This window comes from Salarias fasciatus, chromosome 23 (genome assembly GCF_902148845.1).
Source record: "Salarias fasciatus chromosome 23, fSalaFa1.1, whole genome shotgun sequence".
NCBI lineage: Eukaryota > Metazoa > Chordata > Actinopteri > Blenniiformes > Blenniidae > Salarias > Salarias fasciatus.
In genome coordinates, this window is record NC_043766.1 from 8,924,332 (window position 1) to 8,949,779 (window position 25,448).

The 25,448-nt window shown below is 38.7% G+C and overlaps 1 protein-coding gene across 1 annotated transcript in view; it reads right to left on the reverse strand.

Annotated features, from left to right (window-relative positions):
- Window positions 1-25,448, reverse strand: part of ptprsa (protein tyrosine phosphatase receptor type Sa) — a 225,866-nt gene that overhangs the window by 83,937 nt on the left and 116,481 nt on the right. The window contains exon 6 of the mRNA XM_030082488.1: window positions 7,800-7,988. Within this exon, the coding sequence (XP_029938348.1) occupies window positions 7,800-7,988 (189 nt within the window). The remainder of the gene's footprint in view (window positions 1-7,799; window positions 7,989-25,448) is intronic.

Genomic DNA, 25,448 nt, shown 5'->3' on the forward strand with positions numbered 1-25,448 from the left:
CACGGTTAATGTTAGTAGTGGTTAGAGGAGGTATTTGGGTTGGAAGGTTCACGGACACTTGGTTATCCTACTGCTGTAACCTCTCAGAGAGATAGGGTGTGCATCATTTAATTAAAAAAAAGGGGGATAAAAAAAAAACAATCACCATTGCTGGTATCACAAAAATTAAGAACTCTGTAAAGTTGCTATACTTTTGTACTTTATGGTTCTTGCCCCTCCCCTTTCCTTCTCTTTGCCATCAATGAAGTTCTACAAAGAACTATCACTATTGCAACGACACATTATCAGTAGCATAAAACTAACCTGTCTAACCCAGTTCACGTTCCCTAGAACTTCATCTCTTAAGATGACCAGGAATGCTCCTTGGGTTCGACTCTACACAAGGTGTCCATGCAGAGACTACTTGGCGAGTTAAGAGTGGAACCTCTCTTGACCTGGGTCTTTGATAAATCAGAGTGATGGAAGTATTCAGTGATCAGCAAATGTCATAAACTTGCAATTGTATTAAAAGCCAAAAAGACTTGTTTTTTTTTTTTTTTTTTTTATCTCTCTTATCACCAGTCATCCAATGTCCCGGCTTTTTTCCATTGTTTCATTTCAATTTAGAATTTTATTTGCTTGCTTGTGAATCTTGAGTCTCTCAGAAGTCTGACTGCAAACCTTATGTCCTATAAGGGACTATAAAATATTGAGCTTATCTCATCACTGATGGCGTTTCATCAAAGCGAACTGCACTGTGGCAATGTAGACAACATCCCTTGTAAGGCAAAGTTTGAGCTTGAAGTCAGAAAGCCAGCTTACCTTAAGCCCAGCAGATCTAAATTAAACTGCTTGTTGCTGTACTGTTATCATTATTCCCTCATTCCCTCAATGTATTTTCTTTCTTCTTTCTAAGTAAAAAAATAAAAATAAATACATCCCATAGTTTCAACCTGTGACTGATTTTTTTCAAGATTCAACATTTATTTGTGAAAATAACTCAGGGTGAAATTTTGCCTCTTTCCATCCCTTGAGAATGTGAGCAGGGTAGCACCAACCGATAGGGAGGTGTCTTTCTAGGCATATGTAGCCTGAAGGTATAGGTCAGGGTCAAGAATATGCATCGATCGTTCAGTTACAGGTCGAGCTTGCATGAGCATGGATCCAGTGTTGAAGATGCAAAATGGCACCAGCAATTTCCACATGTTATACTGTACAATAGACGAGATGAGGGGGAGTTGATGGGGGCATGGAATTTCCACTATTTTGTTAGACTTTCTTTGCATTTTTGCATTGACAGCCATTCTCTGTGATACCAGCAAATAGGGTTTAGCCAATAAATTTGAAGTTCTGCCTGGTTTTCAATGAAATGTCATTCATATTTTGGTCTGTTTTTTTTTAATATTTTCATGAGTAATGACAAACTTTAATTGTTTTTTCAATGAATTACAGTCTATATATTTGAGCGTTACGACATTTGAGGATTTCTGTTATTGAAACAATTAATTAAATTGTGTCAATGAAAAAAAAAAGTGTGAACCATTTAAACAGGATGTCATGTAAATTATTAGAACTTTGTAATCCTTTCAAAAGTTCTGCAAACTGATAATAAAATAAAAATAACTTACAGTATTACTTACAGTGTAGTTGAGACTCATTGAAAAACCAGGCAAAACCAAAGTGACATTTCAATATTTACTGTGATGATTCTGGAGGCCACATAATAATAATAATAAATATTCACAAGACAAAGGACAACAGGGCTCTGGGAAGGTTATGTTGTTAGAGTTAGAGTTAGAGTTAGGGTTTGATTTGAGGCTGCAGGTTTAATTTGCTTAAGCCGATATGGAGTTTAGTTGGGAGTTCAGAAGATACTAGGTCGGATGTCAAGGTCAAAGTTAGGTTAAGGTTAGAGTCAGGTTTAGGTTAATAAAGCAGGTTTGTTAAGGGAAGGGACATCACAAGAACACAGAAAGACAAAAGAGGCTATAAATAGAAGGAACATGAGGGGGGATGGTTAGGTTCAACAGTGAAAAAAAAAAAAAAAAAAAAAAAAAAAAAAAGGTAAAAGGAAATGACCACTGGATCTCTCATTCCTAATGATACATTTTTGATATTGAAGTGGAATGGGGAGATAAAAATAAAACATAGTCTGGGAAGACCAGGAAGGCTGGATCTAAATGGGGCTAGTGTTCAATTACAATGGCAGATCCACCTGTATTACTGGCATTCAACCTAATGGCCCTAAGCTCCCTTCTAAGCTTTGGTCAGTCAGAGGTTGATCAGATTAGGGTGACAATGACCTAAATATATCTCAACATGCTGCTGTCCGAATCACATTATCAAATGGACATTTTTTTTTTCCTTTTGCCCAGAACAACCCAGCTGTTTTGTTAAACAGCCCTCTGAATGTATTAAAATATTATTGAGGGCTATAGTCTGGGCAGATGCAATCTGGACCGAGATGTAGCCCATCTGCGTGTGAGGTGAATAGGGCTGTGTGATTGGCTGAGTGTCAAAGTCTGACCACCTCCAGGGGGCATCTGGCTGACCTTCTCTTCACCACAAACACCCATCTGGGACCCTTACAGTGTCACAGCAGGTCTCAGGCAAACCTGTCTGTTTCTACCACATCTGCAGAGGTCCTCATCACTGTCTTTCAGAGTAGCTTTGATGCCGACAAATCTGAATACTTTCCTTCAGATTAAGTACATCTGAACTCAGCTTGATTCATATTTGCATGAATGTATTTGTGTGAGGAGCCATCTAACATCAGCTCATGACTTTAAGCCCAAGAATAAAAAAAAAAAAAAGTAAGAAAAGCCTTGATCTCTATGGATACTCTTCCCCGTCCCTTTACTGTCATTGTGGCCCATGGTAATCTGTTCTGCATGACAAGGTCAGCAAGGGCCTCAGGTCTGGAGCCACGGGAACTCGGGGAGAAATGTCAGGCTCCCAACACACCTCTGCGTGAGCTCCTTAGGGGAGCCCGATGCAAATATCACTGCCCTGCCAGAACAGCATGGTCTGAAACATAAGGAATCAGTCTGCCAGCAAGTCAGCTATTCTGCACAGAATAGCAAACATGTCCTGAAACGTTGTTATGCAGTAATTTATATGGTGTGTGAATAACCCAAATCAGCTTCAACAATTCAAAATCACAGAATAAATGTCACTCCTGAAGAGCACTGAATTCGGGCACAAGGGTTTTTGGATGATGATTAGTGATGATCAGCTACTACTTGAGGACCCAATTCCAATTTTTTTTGTCCCATTCTTTGTCTGTTTCTACTTTAAACCTCTTATCACAAAAGACCCACCAACTTCTGAGCTATTCCCTGAGGGTGTATCTAATGCTAAGGAGCAAACAGGTAGGAATAACAAAATATCATCAGCATTATTTATTTATTTATTTTGTGAATTTAACTGCTTATTTAAATAGATAAAAACAGAAAGATACAAAAGACAATATTTTGACTAATTTTGACTGCTTGAAAAATGGCTACTGAAAGTACTGAGCAGATGTGGCAGTGATAGCTCGGCAGACATGGTCACTGCAGGCCTTTTTTTCATTTTTTTATCTTCTTCCTGCTTTATAGGTTTCCAACAAAATGTCCAAAGAAAAAAATGCCCAAACCTAGCATTACCTTCGAGAGGCCTGGTGTTGAAACAAGGGGAAGTAATTTCCTTTCCTGCCCTCCTACGTACACATAAAGCTTGAAATGTTAGCATAAAACACACAGCTTAACATGACTGAGTATATTTTTGCAAGCAGTTCAAGAAGTCAGGAAAAGAACCAAGCATGACGTCAGGTAACTATACGTTGAGCCCTCGCCCTCTTGCATGGTCAATAAAGCCTCAGCAAGACGTTTGTACATTGTGGCAGAGAAGGCCAATCTGGCAAAGGAAGAAAATGATCTGCTGAAAAAATATTTAGTGAAGACTGGAGGGTTGACCCAGCCGAACTGTGTGATTGAAAGATTCAGGCATACAGCAGCCCTGCAGCAGCCTTCACACAGAAAGAGATCTGAATTCTTTTAGCTCAGCACACTTTCCAGGGTATTTCTGGACAGCATGAAGCAATGTGAAAACTGAGGTTTGAACATTTACATGTGTTAAAAAAAAAAAAAAAAGGTATGAAGAAAAAAAGCATTGGAGGAGAAAAAAGGTTCCTATATGTTTATATGAAAAGGCAAAAAAAAAAAAAAAAAAAAAAAAAACTCCAGGCTATGACTGCACATGAATAATGAATAACTATCATGGAGTCAAACTGAGTCCAATTATTTGCTCAAAGCCTGTAGACTATATATATATATATATATATATATATATATATATATATATATATATATATATATATATATATATATATAGCATCAATCGACTACGGTTCATAAATAATGTGATACCGCTAAACCATATATTTAAATACTGCTTAAAAAACATCACAATGTTTAAGAAAGCATCCTATAAAAATTAATATGAATTACACATCTGTAAAAATAGCATGAAATCCAAAGTTCCTCCCTTATAAATAAAAGCAAGGTGGACAAGGATACTACCCCAGCTCATACTGAGTTCCAGTGTAGAAATGGGATAAATAATAATAATAATAATAATAATAATAATAATAAAAAAAAAACGTAAATGAAAGGTTGAGGAATAAAAACGTAACAGACAAAAACAAACAAAACAACACAAGAAACAAGTGGGGGAAGAAGGGGCGGCTGAGGGAAAAGCTGGGATGTCATGCATTTTGGAAAGAAGTTTAGAGATGCCATCTGGTTCAAGGACAGTGGGTCGGCTTGCTGAGCTTTGCAAGACACTTACCAAAGGTTTCTGAAAATGACAAAGCAAGAAGTAAATGGAAAAAGGGGGAAGAACAACATAGCTCATTTTAGGTTGAGGTTAAATGTGACTGATGCCCTAAGATCAAAGGAGCTGCAGCTAAGTTGAGTTCGATGTTCCACCTCACAGTTTTAATAATCCTAGCATTGTAATATATCATAAAATATTTATATTTTTGGTTTCTCTTTTTGTCTCAAATATATCTTGTGGCTTAATCTTGGCTTTATTTACAGTTTATAATTGTGATTTAGGGATTTTTTTTATGAGGTTGTAATAAACCCATCTTTCTCAATCATAAGATGTTCCAGATTGGTTTTAATTTTTTTTTGTTTAGATTAGTTTAATAGCTCATTGCTCTTTTCTTTCTCAGTCTGAACTCATTATACTGGTCAAGGCCAAATAAATACATAAAACAAGTTTGTTTGAAGACTCTGTGATGTGGACTTCAGCACATCTGAGTTTCAGACACAAATACAGACAAAAACATTGAGAGAGAGAGAGAGAGAGAGAGAGAGAGAGAGAGAGAGAGAGAGAGAGAGAGAGAGAGAGAGAACTGAACAGCAGTTCATTTCAGTTCAAAAGAAACACACAGACTGTTTATGACAAGTAAAGACAAATGAGGTTAGACAACATACAGGAAAGTAAAGTTCTTCTTTTCACCATTAAGTACATCAACTTGATTTTACCCTAAACCTAACTGAGAAAAGTCCTGGTGGAGAAGAAAAGCCTCCCAGCTGATAAACATACCTGAGAAACAAACACCAAAGTTTCAAAATACTGAAATACTGGTGTTAAAATCTTGAATATATTCAGTGTGTTTGATTATCATTTAATAATACAATTAGATCCTGCAACATCACACCACAGCTGGATATCAGACATCCACACAGATGTAATTGAAACATATTTCTTTTGACACTGCAAATTGATTTCAGTATCATTAATAGGTGCTGCTGTACTACGATGAAATATTTATTGATATGTAGCTCCACTGTGTGAAAGCATAGAGCAAATGTCAAGGGTGTAGACACCTCGTTTTGAGGCAATAACACTTTGTTAAGGTTCTGCATAATTCACACGATTTCTGCTGTTTTAGTGAGACTGTTCTAAAAATAAGTGAAGTGATGCGGCAACAATGTCACTGCAAAACAATCCTAACAAAATTTAACGACAACAACTGTGCAACTCTTATTTCAACAAAGAAAGCGCCCCTCTAAATTTATTAAAAATAATAAAGTTAAATACTCACAGCTGATTTCTAAGAAAACCATATTATTCACTTTAGGGGCAAAAGGCCTGCGTTGTGTGCAAGATTTTTGCTTCGTACAATACAGTGAACCAGAAGAGCGGCTTAGTAAAAATGGGAGCAAACTAGATGCTGCAAATAAACTTGGTTTTGTGCACACATGCCTTAAGTGTGATCTTCTAGTGGGACTCACTGATTGCAAAAATTGACACACACACTATCTATTGATCATGTGCTTGCCTACAGGAATACGCAATGCCAAGTCGGTGCAATTTCTTTTCTTTTTTTTCCCCCCATGCTATGTTCAGATTTATTTGCTCTCACAGCTTCTTTAACATCTAATTATTGCAAAACCTCATTTGAATACCGTATATGATTTAGTTCATGGTATAATTCTTTTTTGCTCACCAAATAAACAGATGCAAACTGAAAGCACAATCTATTTGTGTGAGCATGCAATGTAGTATGCATTTTTAGGATTGTAGTCAATCAGACCCTAAGGGTGGTTATCCTCAAACCTGAAAATGAAGCAGTGACTTTAATCATCCAAAGTGAGACGACATGGTTCCATTGGCCACTGCGAAAACTACAACATTTTTCCAGTGTGCAAACTGTCACACATTTAGATTGAGAAAAAAATCAAGAAGTCAAGGATGCTATTCATTACAAAGTTAAAACATGAATCCAAAAATTTAGAGCATTTTATGGAGCTGCAGAATTTGATGTATTTAGTAAGACATAAATAGTGCAATGACAAATTGATTCTTTTGAGTATACAGCTCTTGAGGGCCACAAGTAGGGCAGGAACTCAATGACAACAGACTCTTTATTTAGTGGTGTCTACCCTGATTTACGTTTGCAGCAACAAATCAAATAGGAGTCATTGGATTTTTTTCAAATGGTGACAAATCATCGACCTAAAATATCTACCCCTTATTGCCCAGAGCCACTCCAGGGCCTGCACTTAATTAGCTATATAATTAGACTTTGCTTTACTGGGCCTCTCAGTGGGGTTTTAATCAATGGGAACAAGACAACATATCCACCACTCACATGTGTCAGTAGAATGTGGACCTTGCTCTCATTGTGTGCTATGACACACTTGTGGGATGCTGCGAATCATTTGACCTCTTTAGTATTACTCTCCTCAACATGAGTTCCTACAAAATAGTTTTCAGAATACGTACGATGACTCTTTTAACATGGTGAGGGCAGATTGACTGGAGCTTGGCTTTAATCCTTACTTTCAATACTTTCTTTACTCTGGTAAATGTTAATTTATAGTCAGCACTTGCTCATTTCATAAATGCCTTCATTACAGTTAAAATACACCCCAACCAATAACAAAAAAATTAATACAAAAACTGAATCTACTTTCAATTAGTAAGGTTCAATTCATTAATCTGTGCAGCACCATATTTACCAAATTAAAATTTCATGCAAATTACTTTTTTTTTCAACAGAGAATGAAAGTAACCTGTTGCTATCGTGAGTGGTGCAGGAACATATATTTAATAATTAAATAATTACGTTTTCGAAGAATATAACTGTTCAATAAGAAAGTCACATTAATTAGATTAAATTGGCATAGAGCAATGACTGGCCACTGCAGAATACAAAAACGGATGAGTTAATTATCGTGAAAAAGATCCTGGAAAATCGAAATGTCTTTCAGGTTAGTGGGAGTGAATAGACAGTATCATAAAAGCTTGAGCAGTTTCCTTACCTGAGCGTAGCTGTTTGATTCGCCCATTACTTGCACTGGGGTCAATGGGCAAGAAGTCTTTGTACCAGGTGATTTCTGGGTCAGGGTTGCCACTGGCGGCACAGAGCATAGTGGCTGTTCGAGTACGCTCCACCACTTTGAGTTGAGGGCCCATGTCAATGTTTGGGAAGCCTGGTGGGAGTTGGTCCTCTGTGAAAAGAACAGCAAAAGAGTGTGAGTGTATTCCTTGAAAAGGAAAGGTGATTCTTTCTGAGACAGGCATGGTTGTCAGCACAAATCGCATGTCCACAGCATTATTCGATTGAAGACAGCGTTTTGGTATATTTTCCACTGTTGGGTGGCCAATGATACTGAGATTTGCTCCACCCAGCCACATGATTTGTTCAGCGCAGAGCAACTCCAATTGTCACTGGCTATTTGTTTTGTCTGTCAACAGACGGACAAAAACAATCTATTGGAAAGTCTATCAACCATGTTTTATATGTCTATCGAGGAAAATATATTTTGTGATATATATCTGCATTGTTTCACCACCCAGCCCTACCCCCCCAACTGCTTCTACTTTCAGTATTTTGTTGCCACCAAATCAGCTCTGAGAAAATTTGCGCTACAGCAGTAAAAAATGGTTTTATGTGTCATTTGTTAGACATTTTCATAACTTCCAAAGCAAAGATAGTGCACAAAATAGCAGTAATAGGTGAAGTATAACAGAAACTATTGAGGAACCTATCCAAATAGATTGAACATATTGTCAGTTGATGAGCATTATTATGAGCACATTTGATATTTTGTAAAATTTCATTTTAACTATGAAAAGTTTTACACAAGCCAGGACACATTTAGTTAGAATCAAAACAGAGCAATGTCCTTGCAGCTAATAATCATGCATGATTGAGCCATTACTTCACTTTCAAAAGATGACAGTGTACTGCATTCTGTGGTCATTGTCCTCCTTGGGCAGACTCGCTACTCTCTTGGGGAAATTAGTCCCATGGGTCAAATTGCTTGACCTATACCCCGACTGGAGCCAGAGTGGTGACTGATTTTCAGATGATGAGAGCTGAGGAGGAAGCACCCTGAGCTGTAATGTGCATCAAGAGCCCTCGGCCACACTACAATTGGAGGACGACTGACTGGCTTAGATGCTGGCCAGTGGCAAAGCAGAGGCCACTTTTCATTTGGTATGCCAATGACCTCATCCCCATTTTGGAGACATGATAGTGGACTCATCGACACCCCGTGAGCATTAAATTAAGTGAAATTGCAACAGCAAATTCAATAAAATCTCTATTGAGTAGTTGCGGGCTCAATAAGCAGAGTGAATCTGTCCAGCTTTATGTTAATATATTTGGGTAAAATCAATATTCTTATTTTCACTTTATGCAGGAAATATGATGTATTAAAGTGATAATCATTTGTATAATTGTCTTATCTCGGCCAATGTCATTTCAAGTCATATTGGTTAAGCATTTCAAATTAAATGGATGGTTAAAAAAAAGGCAGCAGGCATTTCAAGATAATGAAAGTTTATTGATTATTGCAGCTGGCATAATTAATAATCCTGATTTTTTTTTTTTAATCAAGAAGAAACAAAAATGGAATTGCATCTTTTGCTGTGCACACTATACACTAGAAATATGTGGCTATGGGTGGTGGCAGTTTCATGCACACACAGATTTTAAAATTGAATGGTGTACAATAAAAGACACAAGGATGAAAAAGAAGACAGAGAGAAAAAAAACTTAGTTGAGACAGGTTACCTCTAAGGCTGACATCAGCTGTGCACAATGAATATTTCAATGCTAGTTTCAAAAAAGTACAGGCATTTACACTGTTTTAGGTTTTGTGCTGTATCCTCACCATCAATTATTAACCATCATCCCTGTATAATCTCTTTATACCAAGTTCCCTGAAGCTCAGCAAAGCAATGGCAAACCTACAGTTCACTTTAGAAACTTAAGGACAAGACGGTGCAATATGTTCTTACAAACTCCCAGTTCTGTGTGTCATCAATGATCTATGTATAAGACTCCATAAGAGCCCTCTGGCTACATCTGTCTGTTGGAGAAGGATTTCTCCATTGGAAGGTCTATTTTTCTCCCTCAGTGTTATATCTGATGCATTTAAAGTTTCAGAGCACTATCTGTATACCACACCATGCTGGCGTGAAACCAAGGTATGGTAACAGTAGATGTAAGCCTACCCAGAAAACATCAATGAAGCTACTGAGTATGAGACTAATTGCATTAGGCAGGTAAGAGAGTGAATCTGCATGAAGGAGCAAGAGCAAGCAGAAAATGTGGGTGAACAAACAAACGTACTAAAACAGCAGTAAACAAGATGCGGGAATGGTGGATTCTTGGAGAGATTATTTTTTCGTTACAGCTGCTCTGACCTGATAGAGCACCAGCAGCCTTTCCTCAGTAAATGACATGTATGCTGGTTACTTGCTTCCAAGGGAATAAAACCTGATAGCATCTTCCCCCTGAAGCTTACAGGCTCTGTCGATAAAAGCAACCATGCAAAAATAAATAGATCACTCATTGAGGGAGTGTTGTGTTAGGGCTAGCCAACCTGACTGTGAAGAGGAGAAGGCAACCAATGACACGAGCTGATCGTATCCTTCTATTCCCAAAGGACCGGTGCAGCATAATGTCGAGCAATTGCATTTCTCTGATGTACACACCCTGTGATGACAGATCTTCACTTCCCAAATAGGATCAAAGCACGTGCACCATTGGTCAATGACAATGTGGCTGTTTATTTTGCAAGTTTTGTTACCTCGGCCAACAGCCATCACTCCACAATCCTATCAAACACCTGCTGGTGAGAGTCTCACACACACACACACACACACACACACACACACACACACACACACACACACACACACACACACACACACACACACACTAACACACACACTAACACACACACACAATCCGTCTGCTGATGATTTACATCAAGCCCTATAGATATTTGTACTTGTATAACAAATATTAAGTATTTGTGATAAAATAAATTGTTTTACAATATGGGTATTTGTTCTCAGAAGCCACTACCGAGGTCACCCAGTAGATTTGAACTTTGAACTGGTTCATGCGAGCAACAAAGGGAAATAGAGCTGTCATTATTCTGCTGTTACATGGGTTTCAACAGGTGAGGTGGGAGAACCTAAATCTTAATCTTCCCAGCATGCACTTTGTCTTCACAGTTGGTGTATCTTGTTATCAAAGTCAAACCAGACACTATTTGATGCATCCCATTGATTCAGGAATTGGTCAGTGCCTGTAAAGATGGTGGCCCACAGTGATGACTGGCACCTGGTCAACCTGGCTTATTGTACCTCCATAATGCAACATATAATGCTGAAACACTAAGGATAAAAGCTTGTAAAAAACATGAGACTCTCCACCAAACATGAATTAAATTGTGTTCATCTTGAAAGAAAAAGTGGATGTACGATACAGGCACATTAAAAAAAGATATAGGCTAGGGCAGTAGAGTAGTGAGATCATAACTTGTCACATTTGTTAACAGGAACATCAACTGAGGATTACGTCAACGGCAAAGAGTACATTTCTACCCTATACCCCTCACTATAGCAGGGTCAGCAACACTACAGATGTGAGCTTTTTGCGTGCTCTGCATGACCTCGCAAAGCTTTTTCATGTTTTTTTCTTCCTGTCTTTTTGCTTTTTTGAGTTGGTTTGAGTGCCATCATTATCCCTAATTGTGTTTAATTTTGTCCCACCATTTAATATCATTACACAAGCGACAGGTGCAAAGCCTTTAATCAGCCTCCAGTTAGCTTAGCCACTGCCCGGCTGTTAATCTGTCGAGTCATGCCTGCTGTTATGCTCTGCTTTCCATCATGCTACTGTACTCTCTTAACAGGACTGTCCGTTTCACTCATCTAACTCTTCTGGCTAATCCTATTTTTGGTAATTCACTCCTAACGAATCACCTCTAGTAGCTGTACCATGCACTTATATGGCTGCACACAAGGACTCTGTGAATGAATTTGGCCATTTTGTTGAGTACTTTCACCATTCCTAGGGCAAAGGGAATATACGGTATAGGCTACTTATAAGAAGGCCTGACAGGCCAACAGCAGGAACAAACATGGGCAGTGATATGTGTCTAAAGGTTAGAGAAGTGGACTTGAGATTGGAAGTTTGCAGATTTAAATCCCACTGCTGACATGTCCCCACTGCGGGTTCCTGAGCCAGACCATTGACCCCCATCAGCTCCCTGGGTGCCATACTGTGGCTGTCCAGTTCTCCAAATATTTATAGTTAAAGTTAAAAATTAAATGGGATTGGTTAAATGCAGATAAGGAACTTCTCCAAGGGGATTAATAAAGTGTGCGTGCTTTCTTTCTTTTTCGTGTTCAATGACTTGAGTCAGTTAATACCTTTCTCCTTTAACAAAAGTGGAAACCAGCAAGAAATGCATGCTCAATAAATGCTAAGTGACATTTTTTTAGGCTGAATTCTGCCATGCACACTAACCTTAAAGTCTATAAGCTATTCATGTCGATAACTTCCTTATTTGTATTGTATCACACACAAGGTTTAATCTTAGGATGCCGTGCACCAACCTCTGTATGCACTCAGCATTTGATCAGGATGTCATACTCTTTATGGATAATACTACTGAGTCACTTATTCTAAAACATCAGGTGTCTTTTATCAGAACAGAGAATGGTACAGGAAAAACAAGATTGAGAGTGACTGAGATTGCAGCAAATGCCATGGGGCGTGCCACCATACCCTGCACCTATTACTCATATTATTATTTTCACTTAGGGCAATGATTTAATTTCATCAGCAGCATAATCAGGTTAACTGATTATCCAGCGCCTCTGCATCGAGGAACAGGGCTTAAGCAGGCCAGTGCACTATTACCACAGAAGAACAACAAAGAAATGGGCAGAGAAGAAGCACCGTGAATGAGGAGTGAGACAGAAAGAAAAAAAAAGAGAGATATAAGAGCTGAAGTTAACAAAGAAAGCACATAATGGAAGTGCTAAAGAAAGACAATGGTCATTTTTTTCTTGCAAATACAAAAGAAGCCATTAAAGGGAAAATGTTACAATAAATACACAGAGCAGACGACAAAAAACTATAGGCGATTCTGTATCATTTACTATTTGCCTATAGCAGCAGTCCTCAAACCGTTTTGCACCCAGGACTGGTTTTAAGCAACACAATATTCCTGCCGACTGGCAGCATGGTGTGTAAACGCCATAACGAGAGTTTAACGATGCACGAAAAAACCCTGATGGTGTTAAGCATAGAAAATAAGCAGAAGTGAGGCATTTTTTCAGAACAAAACTCAACGCAGAAAGTTTAAATTTAAACTTTCAAAACAAAGCATTGATTCTCTCTTTGCTGCCCAATACCAAATGATCACATCATAAAAAAAACAATCTACTATTTGTGTTACAATGCATTCAAGCAGATTCAATCTCTTCGGTCTTCTTGTTATTTGTCTGTTTGTTGTTTTTTTAATTTATTGTTTTTGTTTCTCTCTCTCCAGCACTTGATGTCGGGCATGAACAACCAATATTCACTAGTTATTAGTTAAAAAAAAAAAATCTTCTAAACCCAGATGCTACTGTGATCTTTTTCACCTATCCACTTCCTTTATGTCGACAGTTTGAATTCTGGGGTAAAAATATACAAATACATATCTTCCAAACACCTCAAGTGAAAAGGAAGAAAATTTTGTATTTTATCCTGGTACAATGCATCATATTGTGGTATTCCCTGAATGTTATGACGAGTAAGATTCCTGTTGAATTGCCCGGGTAATACACAAAGGAAGACAGGGGAACAGTGGCACACAAAGATCTGGGGACAAAGAAGAATAGCATCACAGGGGAAATCTAATCACAGTGTCTCTGGCCCCAGCACCGATAGCCCTCTCTGGATAGCCATCTCAGCTGAATAATGGTTATTACACAGCCAGCACTCAACCTCTACCCCCTGTTCTGTTCCCAGAAAAACGCCTGATGTCCTATTGGTATTCTCCACACCTTGCACATCTAGTCACCAAGGGCAACATTTACATCCAAATCTCCAAAAATGCAACCCAGGAGTAACAGAGCAGATGAGAAAATACAGGAGAGGTAGATGAAAAGAGTGATAAAGGATGAGCAAACAACAGAAAATGAAAAAGTCCCAAACCTCTAAAGTAAGCTAGAAGTTAGTAGAATTGTTCCCTGCACTGAGAGATTAGTTTGTTTGATAGAAAGACCCCAAGTAAACCATCTACTGTTTTTTTTTCTTCCTGCCAGCATTTTAGTGGGTGACTGTGTGCTATAGTGTGGATGGACTTCATCATATGTTATGAATTATTTTAGCTTGTTCTTGGTCTTATTTATTTACATGTAAGACAGCATTGTATACTAACTGCATGTTCACTTGAAGCTATACCTGTAACTATCAAGTGACTGAATGAAAATCCAGTTAAAATATCAGTTTGTTAAGAGTTAGGAGAGATTTGGTTTAGTACAGACCGCCTGTTCTGACAGTTCTGAATGTGGTGGCTTGCAAACACGTTCCACACCACCCCCAATTGTGAACACAGCCATATTAGGCCACATCTCATAAAGCTATCAACACCACTGAGCTAAACAGCAAGAACACAGCTTATATGCCAAGGACAGACAGTGATAGCAGCCAAGAGGGGGAGCGACTGGCAGCAACCACCACAGGTAGCTGCTATGACCACAGTTTGTCAAATATTAGAGCCAAAAGAAACGAGGAAGAAAAAGGTGACTAAAAAAATGGGAAAAACACACAATTAAAGAGAAAAAAAAAAAGTATAGCTGCACTGGGCCAGAGAAATGTTTTGCCCTCAGGCTAGAGCATATCATAATGTGTAGCATGGGGGCATATTATCTAGCCCGAAAGAAGTAAAGTAACCACGTAACAAAAGTGATCCATTGCCTTTCTTCAGAAAGCAGGAGCCAGTAATACACTCACACAGGTTTTGGCTGTGGAAAAATAAGAAAAAAAAGCTGACACACTACTGCTGTAGTTGAATATTTCCTGAAGCATTGAGTACATAATAGATGCACTTATGCATTATAGACTTAGCTTATTAACAAATCATAAGCAATACTAAGTGTGAGCAGTTATGTGTGCTTTCTGTGCTTGTTCAGTTAAAGCAGACAAAGCCTGAGCTTAATCCCTTTTTAGTCCTTTTATTTCAACTTGTCCTGTTGCCAATTTCTCTGAAGAGATTTACTAATACATAAGGAACCATATATGACTTTCGTTAAAATTCACGGATCAGAAAAGTGGCACCAAATGTTGGAAGACAAAGATGATCAACATTATTCTAATTTCAAAGCTTTACTTGTTTAAACTGTAACAATTGATTTTCTCCCTGTCAGGGTGGAACAATGCATGCTGACGTATTTCTGTCCCCAAACATTTAAGTTCAAATGATAAAGACTGGCCTGTAGAGGTCCCATTTCCCTGATGTGCTGAGTCGTAGTGATAGACACAGCACAAACATGAGAATGGAGTAATTGCCTCGGACAGCTACAATGAAATCCTGCCTGAGAAAGAAAAGCATAGACTGAAAGAAAAAAAAATAGGGGGGAAAAAACTGTTTATCTGCCACAGCCAGTGGCAGTTTATCGAACAACCCCCTCACACAAGGATTCTTCCCTCTTTCTCTCTTGTCAGGCTCCTGAGGTGTCTGGGGTAAGACAGGCGAACTCCAGGGGAGACAGGAGATGAGGCTGGGGCCATTAAAGGAAGTGCCTCTCCATAGTGAAACGTCAACCAGTCAGGTCTGGTTTAGTGGTGGGTGGCTCTGAGAGTGTGTGTATGTGTGTGTATGTGTACATGTGTTTGGAAAGACAGAGCTGTGTGTGTGGAAGAGCAGTACGCACCGTAAACCTGGACATCAGATTGCCACATGATGTATTTTCTGTTTTGCCGTGCGACTGTGTGGGAGAGTTGTAGATAATGTAATGCAAGCCACCCCATTCAATCATTATATTAATGTTATGAAAATCTTTGGTTACATAAGAGATATAATAATTTTTTAAAGATGTAGTACAGAGATAATCGGAACAATGTTCTTCAATGTTTTTTTGTTTTTTTTTTTTAAAAGGATCATGCATTTCGTGTGGCTTGGATTTCTAAACCACGGCTTTTCACAGGAATTAGAGTGTTGCAGGTTTAATGCACTTGTTACTTGTCACGTTTTACAGAAGGGTGGATAGGTGGGGCTGACGTGTAGTTATTATCTCAGCCTGCAATTAGCTTGAAGCAATCAAGCCACTAATGAGGGATTTTTCAGACAGCTTTGGTGAGCATAACAACAATTATAAATATGTAGTGGCTCGAAATGAAGACCAGTTAGGTAAGCATCTGATAATTGCTCAATGTGTAAAAAAAAAAAAAAAAAAAAAAAAAAAAAAAAAAAAGAGAAAAAAAGACAGAAAGAAAGAAAGAAAGAAAACAAGTGTGGAAATAAGGGTCACAGAGGATTTGTGATATCAACAGGGTGAGAGCAGCTGAAGAGTTGGATAAATAAGTGACTTGAATGATGACAAGTTTAAGGGGGTGTGGGTGGCGCGCTGATAAACTGTGTAACGAGTGGATCTGAAGACTGCAGCCACAGATTCACCAACACTCCCTATTAGAGAGCTGCATTCACCCAAAACAATAGTGAGGAAAAGTTGAGTAAAGGGAAAACACTGCACAAAGGACAAAGTAAAGTTTCTTAGAGTTCTAATAGTCCACCTTGTGTGGCCCTCTAAAGAAACTCGGTTTATATGAATGGAAGTGTGTGCTACAAAATGTAAGTCTAAGCATTTGCTTGCAATTGGGGAAGAAAGAGGTTAGAGCAACTCACGGTTGGAAGTGGTGTTAACCTTTAAAAACCAGGGAGCACCATGTTCTTCTCATATAAATAGCTGCTTTTAAAGCCAATAGGATCTGGGCTGCGCTCCAAAACGAAAGCTTTGTAATCATGAAGAAGTTCTGGACAGCATCGTCAAACCGGGTTCGCTCTCTGACAGCCATTTCTTTCATATTCCTGCTGCCTTTGTGTTACTGCATCAAGTGCATCTCACAAAGAATTGTGATATTCTCACAGCAAAGTTGCAAGTTAAACAAGATCTGAATGTTTGTGTTTCTTATGTATTTTTTTTTTTTTTTTTTTGCCTACCTTGCCAGTTCCACATATTGAGGAGCATCTTCATTTTCCTCAACTCAGACTTATCAGAGGTACGCTCGCCTATCATTGAGAAAATACTAACAATTATGCTGCTGAGCTTCCCGGCCAACTTTTACCACAGGAGACATAGCTGGAGCTCTTGTGAGGCTTGCAGGACTTAAGTCTTATCAACTCTGCCAGTCATGCAGGCCCTGCAGTGCGACCTCTGTGTTGTATGACTTCAGTCACCTGGGCTGGTGGCTGATGTATAATGCATGAAGCTGGTGGTCCAGGCCATATCCCCTCCCTCGTCTTTATGCATGAGCTGGGTCATTCCGAAAGTTGTCGTTCGCATAGCTCTACAGGAGCTCACTCCTTTTCCTCAAGTCTTGTTCCCAACTAAAATGTGGGGCAGCAACTCCTGTCCTGGGATAGCTTGGATAATTTTTAAATATTGCACTGATGTGAGAAAAATAAATGCTATTGGGATTCCACAAATTAATTTATCACTGCTAAATAAATACGCATAAATGAAGTTGAAAAAACCTATATCACCTATCATCCCACAATGGTCATCCAAGTGCACATTAATTTGAATTTTTGAATGCATGAATATTCTAAATGACAGTAATCAACTAACTGTCCAGATTGAATACCAAATATATGGAAATGTGAGTGTTATCCAATCTAGTAACAAGGCAATTAAACAAAAATTGATTCATTATAAACTAGTTAGTTATACAACACAGACCTAAATGGTTTCTACAAATGTAAAATAAAAATTCCAGTCCAAGAAAAACCTAAATTGAAAATGAATCTATAAACTGGAGATCAAACTGCTGACAGTTATACATTTATTAAATAATGACACTTTTATTTTGCTTCCCTGTTTGACAAAAACAGTGCTGAATCTGTAATTTCCACCCAATATTCTTTTTTTTTTTTTTTTTTTACTCTTCAGTGGTGTCCTATATTGGCTGTGCCCTGATGTGTAGTTTTTACAGAAACAGGTCTACTTGAGTAGGAATGGACAGCAAATGTAAAATTTCCATTGATATAGCTCCAAAATCACTATTCTTTTTTGTATCTTTCTCTTTTCCTACAAGCTCTTCCCTTCCTTGGATCTTGAACTGATAATTTTGAGAAAGGTCCAGAAGAACAAAGTATTTGGTGTCACTCCTTCGAAACATTTCACCAATTCGGAAGAAAATGACAAAAGCTTCTTTTACATCAAAAATTCCACAACAGCGGCATGAAGGAGTAAATGCTTTGTGGTAAGACCACCCAGTGGGATTTTTAAAGCTGCTGTCTTTGGGCAACAGGGATGTGACAACGGTCCAACATATACCTCATGTGTGAACTTTGGCTGTGAAATCTTATATGCTCACGAAGACAACTTGTATTGTTTTGTCCTGACAGAATCTTCAAAGGCAGAACAGAGGCAGAACAAATCCGAGTGTTGTTCTTTGTCCATGCCTTTCAAATGGACGACAAACTGTAATAAAGGTGAAGCAGCCCCGAAACACCAGTGAAAATAGGTTTAAGACAGCTGTGGTTTTGTAGGAATAAAAATGCCAAATTGGAAATATAAAGCAGGACAGTGTGAGGGTTGAAGGGTAGGCAGGACAATATCTTCAAAAGAGAGGAAACCCTGGAGTCACAACATAGAAAATAATACTGAGGAAACAACAGAAAACTTATTAAGCTTCCAATAAGATATGAGGGGCATGAAGGCCAACCACGTGGTCAACGTTCACCTATTGATTTTTTTTTTTTCTTTGCTAGTACCAAGCCTGCTCTCGACTCTGCACCAATAACAGCAAAAGAAACCCGGCAGAGCACGATGCAGCAACTCATAAACCTCACTTCAAAACAAAGCATGAGATTTGCTGTGTACCTTCTCCACCTACAAAAGTGCCAAGCAATAACCACAAAAAAGACAAAAATGTGTCTCTAAATTGTGCACATAAAAAAGCATAATGATTTACCTTCCTACTTTCTGATCATAGAAACCTCGTACAAAAAACAAAAAAAAAAAAGAGAATTCTGAGCAGTAGCCTTCACTGATATAGATCTAAACGGCACAAAATGTATTATTTACGGGTGGAGGCAGCAAATGATGCTTGGGAATAAGAATTGACTTGCTTGTCAGGGACAAGCTAGATATAAGACACTTGGTAAAAACATAGAGAGCACCTCACTTTTTGGCATACAGCATGAGGTGTGTCAGTGTCTAACCTCATTGCTTGTTTCTTTAAACTCAATTTTGCACAAGAGTGTGTTGTGTTGTTACCACTTTCTTTCTGTTTTGGATTGGTGTTAAACCATTAAAGGACTAAATGTTTTGTAATTGTTCCCGCACACACACACACACACACACACACACACACACACACACACACTGTACACTTGACTGTCAAGCACATGACACACCCACTGAATTCTTCGGAGCCATAATACTTTGACATGTATGACAATATCCCCTCGCATCAAACATAGAGTTGTGTTGCTTCGTCTCCCACTTTGTTTTTCTGCAAGTTGTCTTGCAACACTTTTTTCCTCTTCTATCGTTCTCGTTCGCTCTATAGGTTTTGGAGACTAGCAGAAAAAAAGGCCAAAGGTCAATTCAGAGGCAGGCAATAGGAAGAGGAAGAACAGACAGATCTGTTGCTGATTCTGCCAAGCTTATTCTTCACTGTCTCATTACCGGGCAGCCACTGCCTGCCTGCTGGCTCTCTTTCTCCCTCTTTCTCCTTCTTTGTCTTAATCTTCCTTCTGTATACACACCCGCACACAGACACACATGCATACACACAAAGCGATTTTAAACACAGTATAAACCAAACACACAGCGACACACAGATTATTGACCATGCATACTAGCGCACACTTCAAGAAACAAGGTCTTTCCCTTTCTCTCACACACCTGCGCATGTTTCACTATGTAGTTATATACATTTTTTATAGTGCCTGTGCCGACGCCCTGGACTCACCTCCGTGAAAATAAACACAATAAAATAAGCATTCAACCCTTCAACACTACCACTGCAGTACATCTGCACTACAAAGACAGCGCTCGGAGAAGAAACTGACCACGAGCAAACCGCTCCAAAAAAGAAAAAAAAAAAAGAAAGAAAGAAAAGAAAAGTAAATATACAACCGCAAATAACAACCATCTGCAGAATAAAAGTTTTAGGAAAGAAGACTTGTCTGTTTCCCTTCCTATTAACAACTATAAATTTATAGGAAAGAATACGACCACCCATGGGGCCACAAAATAAAGCCAGAGGGAATATTTTGCACACCTAAATATGTGTTTGTGTTGTTGCTTGTTAGATACATTGGGAATACTGATGAAATTAAAAGCAAGGAGGACATGTTTTCCCGTCCTTTTTTTCCCCTTTCTCAACATCTCTCTATTCGGAGACTTAGTGTTCCCCTCTGTAGCTCAAATGAGACTTGTAAAAATTGAAACAATTTTGAAATCTTATTGCATCATACATATCAAACCATCAGTAAAACTATAGAAAAAAAAATAGGTTTGATTGCAAACACACACACAACACAAACAGAAACACAGCTGAAAATACTATCAGCTACTTGCTTCAGTCATTCTCTTCCTTTCAAAGCTTAATTCTGTTTGCCACCGATATAAAAGCTCCTTTTCAATCCACGCCTTCAGCATAGTGAGCATTTCTTTCAGTATCGTAATTGTTTTTATCTCTATTTGAACAAATCTTGTCAAGTCTTATAAAATGCTACTATGCTTTAAACAATGCTCCCTGTCCCACCAAATATTCATTAAATATCTCCCAGTTAATCCTGTGTGAGTGTGGGTATTTTAACGTTATCCATTTGAAAACAAATTCTAAAGTTTACATCACATGTATTCACACTTCAATTGCTATTCTCCACGACAACAAGCTCTTCAGCACACTAAAATACTATGAAAAGGACAAGTAGTGGCAGAGAGGTGAGAAGCGTGCAGGACACATCACATAATAGTAGACATATTACATGAGAGAGTCAGAAAAGGCTCATTGAAGCACAAAAAGCAAAAGTAAAATTAGGTAATTGAGGATCTTAAGGTCTGTTCTGGAGCCACCACTCTCAAGAGGCTGATTGGTCTCTGTCTCTCATCGTTCATGCCAGTTGTCCACTCTTCTTATTGCGACCCACTCCAATCACAGTGCCTTTCTGTCGGCACCTCACATCAATTTCACAGTGTCTGAACCACTCTCACATAAAAAGATATCTGGAAGTCACTGGGCTTGATTGGAGCACTGACAGTGTATGCATCAGGATAAAGAATCACATTAAAATTCACCCGCTGCTTTATGACGGCGGCCAATTTGGAGCCGGCCTGATCAAACAGTAGGCTCACTGTGCCCCATTCCTCTCTGGGTATTAGTATGTTCGCCTCTGAACCTGACTAGCATTCAGCAGCTGCAAATAGGTGTGGTTCAAAATCTATTTTACACCAAGTTAATAAAACAGTGCATGTTGTCCATGTAAGGTGTATGTGATAATACAAATACAAAGAGGTGTTTTTGTTTTGTTTTTTTTTTAATGTACAAAGAAACTGTTTCATTTAATGTTAAGACTCCTTATAATCGGCATCAAGGCATTCTTTTATTTTCAGAATAACTTTTCCGGATGACCAGATGACAATCCCATGTGAACGCACAGCTTTTGATCAATCAGAGAGAGAGAAAGAGAGGTAGAGAGAGAGAATTTGTAACAATGAGTCCAATTATTGGATTTCAACACAGGCTATTCAGGTCACACTGAAGCAAAAATACAGGTCAGGCCTTTTATTGCTTGAGTAAATTAAGGTTTCAACTGTTCAAGAACCAAGGAGTAAGGCTATATGTTTTTCTTGCTCGTCCCACCTCTTCATTCTTTAGGAGACTGCAAGTGAAGGCAACCTTCAAGTGGACTCTTTCAAGTGGTGTAAGCCTTTTCTTTGCAGCTTACTGCTTAGCTAAGATTTCAAGGTATATTATGCAGCTCAGGTGAAGCAACTAATAGGCAGCGGTGAAGCAGTCGCCCCGTGTGCACACAGATAGACACACCTGTTATCAACAACGCTTGGCAACTGAGCTAGACACATCTGTTTGGAAAATTTTTGCAAATTGCTCAATGCTAGCTTGTTCATATCCCCATTAATATGTAGAAAGACAACAAAACACCATGTGTACAAACAGCATTTGAAACAATGGTAACTGACAAATAACATTGTTTGACAACGCTTGATACAAATGGAAATGGTACGTATCTGCTTTGCCAACAACAAAAAACTGAAAGCTGGGAGCAAAATCTGGCCTGGGATGCAGCTGATACCATGTTGACTCTGAGAGACACAATTGTAACTATTACATTGTGATACCAATTTTCACCTGTTTTCAATCTTGCAACAATCTTTCAAAAGGGGGAAAGGAAAGGTGAGAGAAGTGGGCTTACCAGGTGAAACAGAAAAGTAACAATCATGCATTAGTTTAGTTATTTATTTATTATAATTTTTTTCATTTTGTTTTTTCTAAAGATGAAAGCCTGGATTTCAACATGACACTACAAAACGAGTAAGAGGACTGGAATTTTCTGGGTAGAGTGAGGAAGGGATTGGGCGTGAAGCATACATGTGTGTGAAAATTACATTAACACACTTCACTTATGACATTCCTTCTTCACACCCATAATGTTTTAGGGCTAAAAATACAATTGGGATGTACTTATCTGTAATGGTAAAAGGTTAACACACATATATTTGGCACAAAAACTCCTCTGCCTTGTTATGATCTCTTCAAGAGTACTTCAAGCCCAGAAAAAGACACATCGTGTTAACAAATTCCTCGCAAACATTTTGGACGTCAGACCAGATTTCATCAATCGCATATTTTTTTTTTTAACTCTTCAGAATGCCTCAGGGGAGAATCCATTTGGAACAGTAATCACAGGGCTAAAGACTGCAGTCAACTGAAAAGACAAGCATACAAAGAAGGATAACTCCCCATGATCTTCTCACAACAGCATGAGCTGACAGTATCCCAGTGGCAACTTTGCCTTCCTTTTGACACTCTGAAACACCTCCCTGAGAAAAAAGAAAAAGGCAAATCCTTAAACCAGGGGAAAAAAATAAAAAATAAAACAAAGCAAAAAAAAAAAAAAAAAAAATGCAAACTGCAAGTTGTGTCACATCTCAAGAGTGTGCTTCATACGCTTGTCGGTCCCTCTCCAAGGACTCCCAGAGGACTGTGTGCAAGTCTTAGTGGAGCCAGATGGCCCCCATCTTAGGTATTCAGCTGCAGCAGTGGAGTAACAGCCAAGGAGGTGTCACAGGCAATGCTAAATGCACCCTGCCATCGCCACCAGCATCCACGTACATACACACTCATGCTCAACTGCAAACATGGCAAAGACAGCAAAAAAGTGGCTTCTGTCACTGTCACATTTACTTATTTTAAAGTCTGCTGAGATGAGGTTTCCAGTTTTAAAGTTAGACTGCACATCTTTATACACACAGACTGTTAGTCAGTGTGTGTATTTTGGTATGTATTAAAATATCTGTTACCCAGTATGCAACATGTTTTCAAGTTCATGGACCAGTGCATCAATGTGGATTGTCCATAGTGTGTTTTAATACTTGTAAAAACTGATGCACCATTGGTTCTTTTTTTTCCTTTCTTTTATTTAAAAAAGTGTGCATTTTTTATCTCCTTGATGTTGGTGTCTTGACGCCTATGTGCATGCAGCTGTACACTCTCACAAATGTGAGCCATGGCTTTCCAGCCAAGTCACCCATCATAACGACCCATTTTCCACCTCTCTAGATCCCAAACCACGTCCCCTCTGTTTACTGCGAATGGGTCCCTTGTGCCTTGTCCCATATCCCATAATCCTCTGCCCCTGTTCCAAGAACCCATGTTCAGCTATTGTCCTCCTCACCTGTTTTACATTGCCAATCGTTTGCAAGACCTCCTGTTGTCTCCCTTTATCTGTGGCCAACTTCTCTCTGTTTGTTTGCTGATCCCCCCCCACCCCACCTTTTTTTTTTTTTTTTTTTTTTGCTCTACTTCATTATTGCTTGCATTTTCTCCCTTACATTCATCCTCATTCCTCACTTGACATGTTTCTCCATTCACACTTGTAAAATTTAGACTTAAAGATAGGGATGATTGGCTCTCACTTTCTCACACTTTTTAATCGTCACGTCTCCTCCCTCTTCCCTTTGGAAAACCTTGTAATTAAAGATAATTAAAATGGGATTTTTGCTTTTCCTGTCTTAAAGTTTTCAGTCTAGCATTATGTTTTCCCTGCTCGTGTGAACAGAAGTGGATTTGGATTGACAAGTGCATTCACTGCGCAATGTCTGGATTGTAGTTTAAATTGTGTTATTCTTGTTTTCTTGCTTCTTCTTTTTGGTCTGCATGTTTTGGTCTCTATGTCTTTACAAACAAATCATTCCCAAAGCGTGGCTGTGACATCAAATTTTATGCATGATTTTGTAAGAACTACACACACAAATGAGGTTATGATGACATCCAGACCAGACTAAAATTTTCTCTATATGCTGTCTGCTTCAGCAGGTTCAATATGAAATTCAAATTTAATGCTGTGCAGTGTGAAGTAATTGTCTTTAATTCACTTGCATAATGACTGAAAATTGTGTGGGAAATAAAGCATTTTGAATACAGAGTGTTCAAAGGATTCAAAAGTTAAAAAAAAAAGAAATAAAACCTAAATTTTGTTTTTAAAGTTGTTTTAAATTTTTGACTGTACACATTTTCTTGCAAATGGTAGTCTACATATTCTTATATATATATAAAAAAAACCTAAATAAAATAAAACAAAATAGCTGAGTGTTTCCTCTCTCGCTTGACTATGCAGTAAATAGGATCAACACAACAGTTCTATACTGAGACACACACACTCCTGTAGCTCCCAACCAACTACTGCTAGGAGTTGTTTCTAACAATATCTAGCCCAGGAGAACAGGCCAAACTTCCAATCTTTGGTCCAAAACCCTCACCACACACATAGCTACTCCCCAACCCATCGCTTGTGGATCTGACAGCCTGGGAAGCCTAGCCTGTGTGCTGCCAACCAGCCAGCAATAGCTCAGCTTCATCCAGCCCTGGAAACATGGCAGATGGCAGCAGGAGAAAACACAGGAGAAGGGAAAAGACACCGTGTGTGTGTGTGTGTGTGTGTGTGTGTGTGTGTGTGTGTGTGTGTAACGTGCACACACGTGCATGTCCATTTCTGTTTTGTTAGTTTTTTTTATGTATCCAGGTGGAGAGGCCAAACACTTTCCCCTGACCATCTCAATATCATTCAGAGGCTATTCTGTCTCATATTCACATAAAAGGATCATACTATCACCACTTTATCACAGTCCGTAGCAGTCAAGGTCTAATCGATGGAAATCATTCACACTCATTTTAATTTCTTGCCAACTTT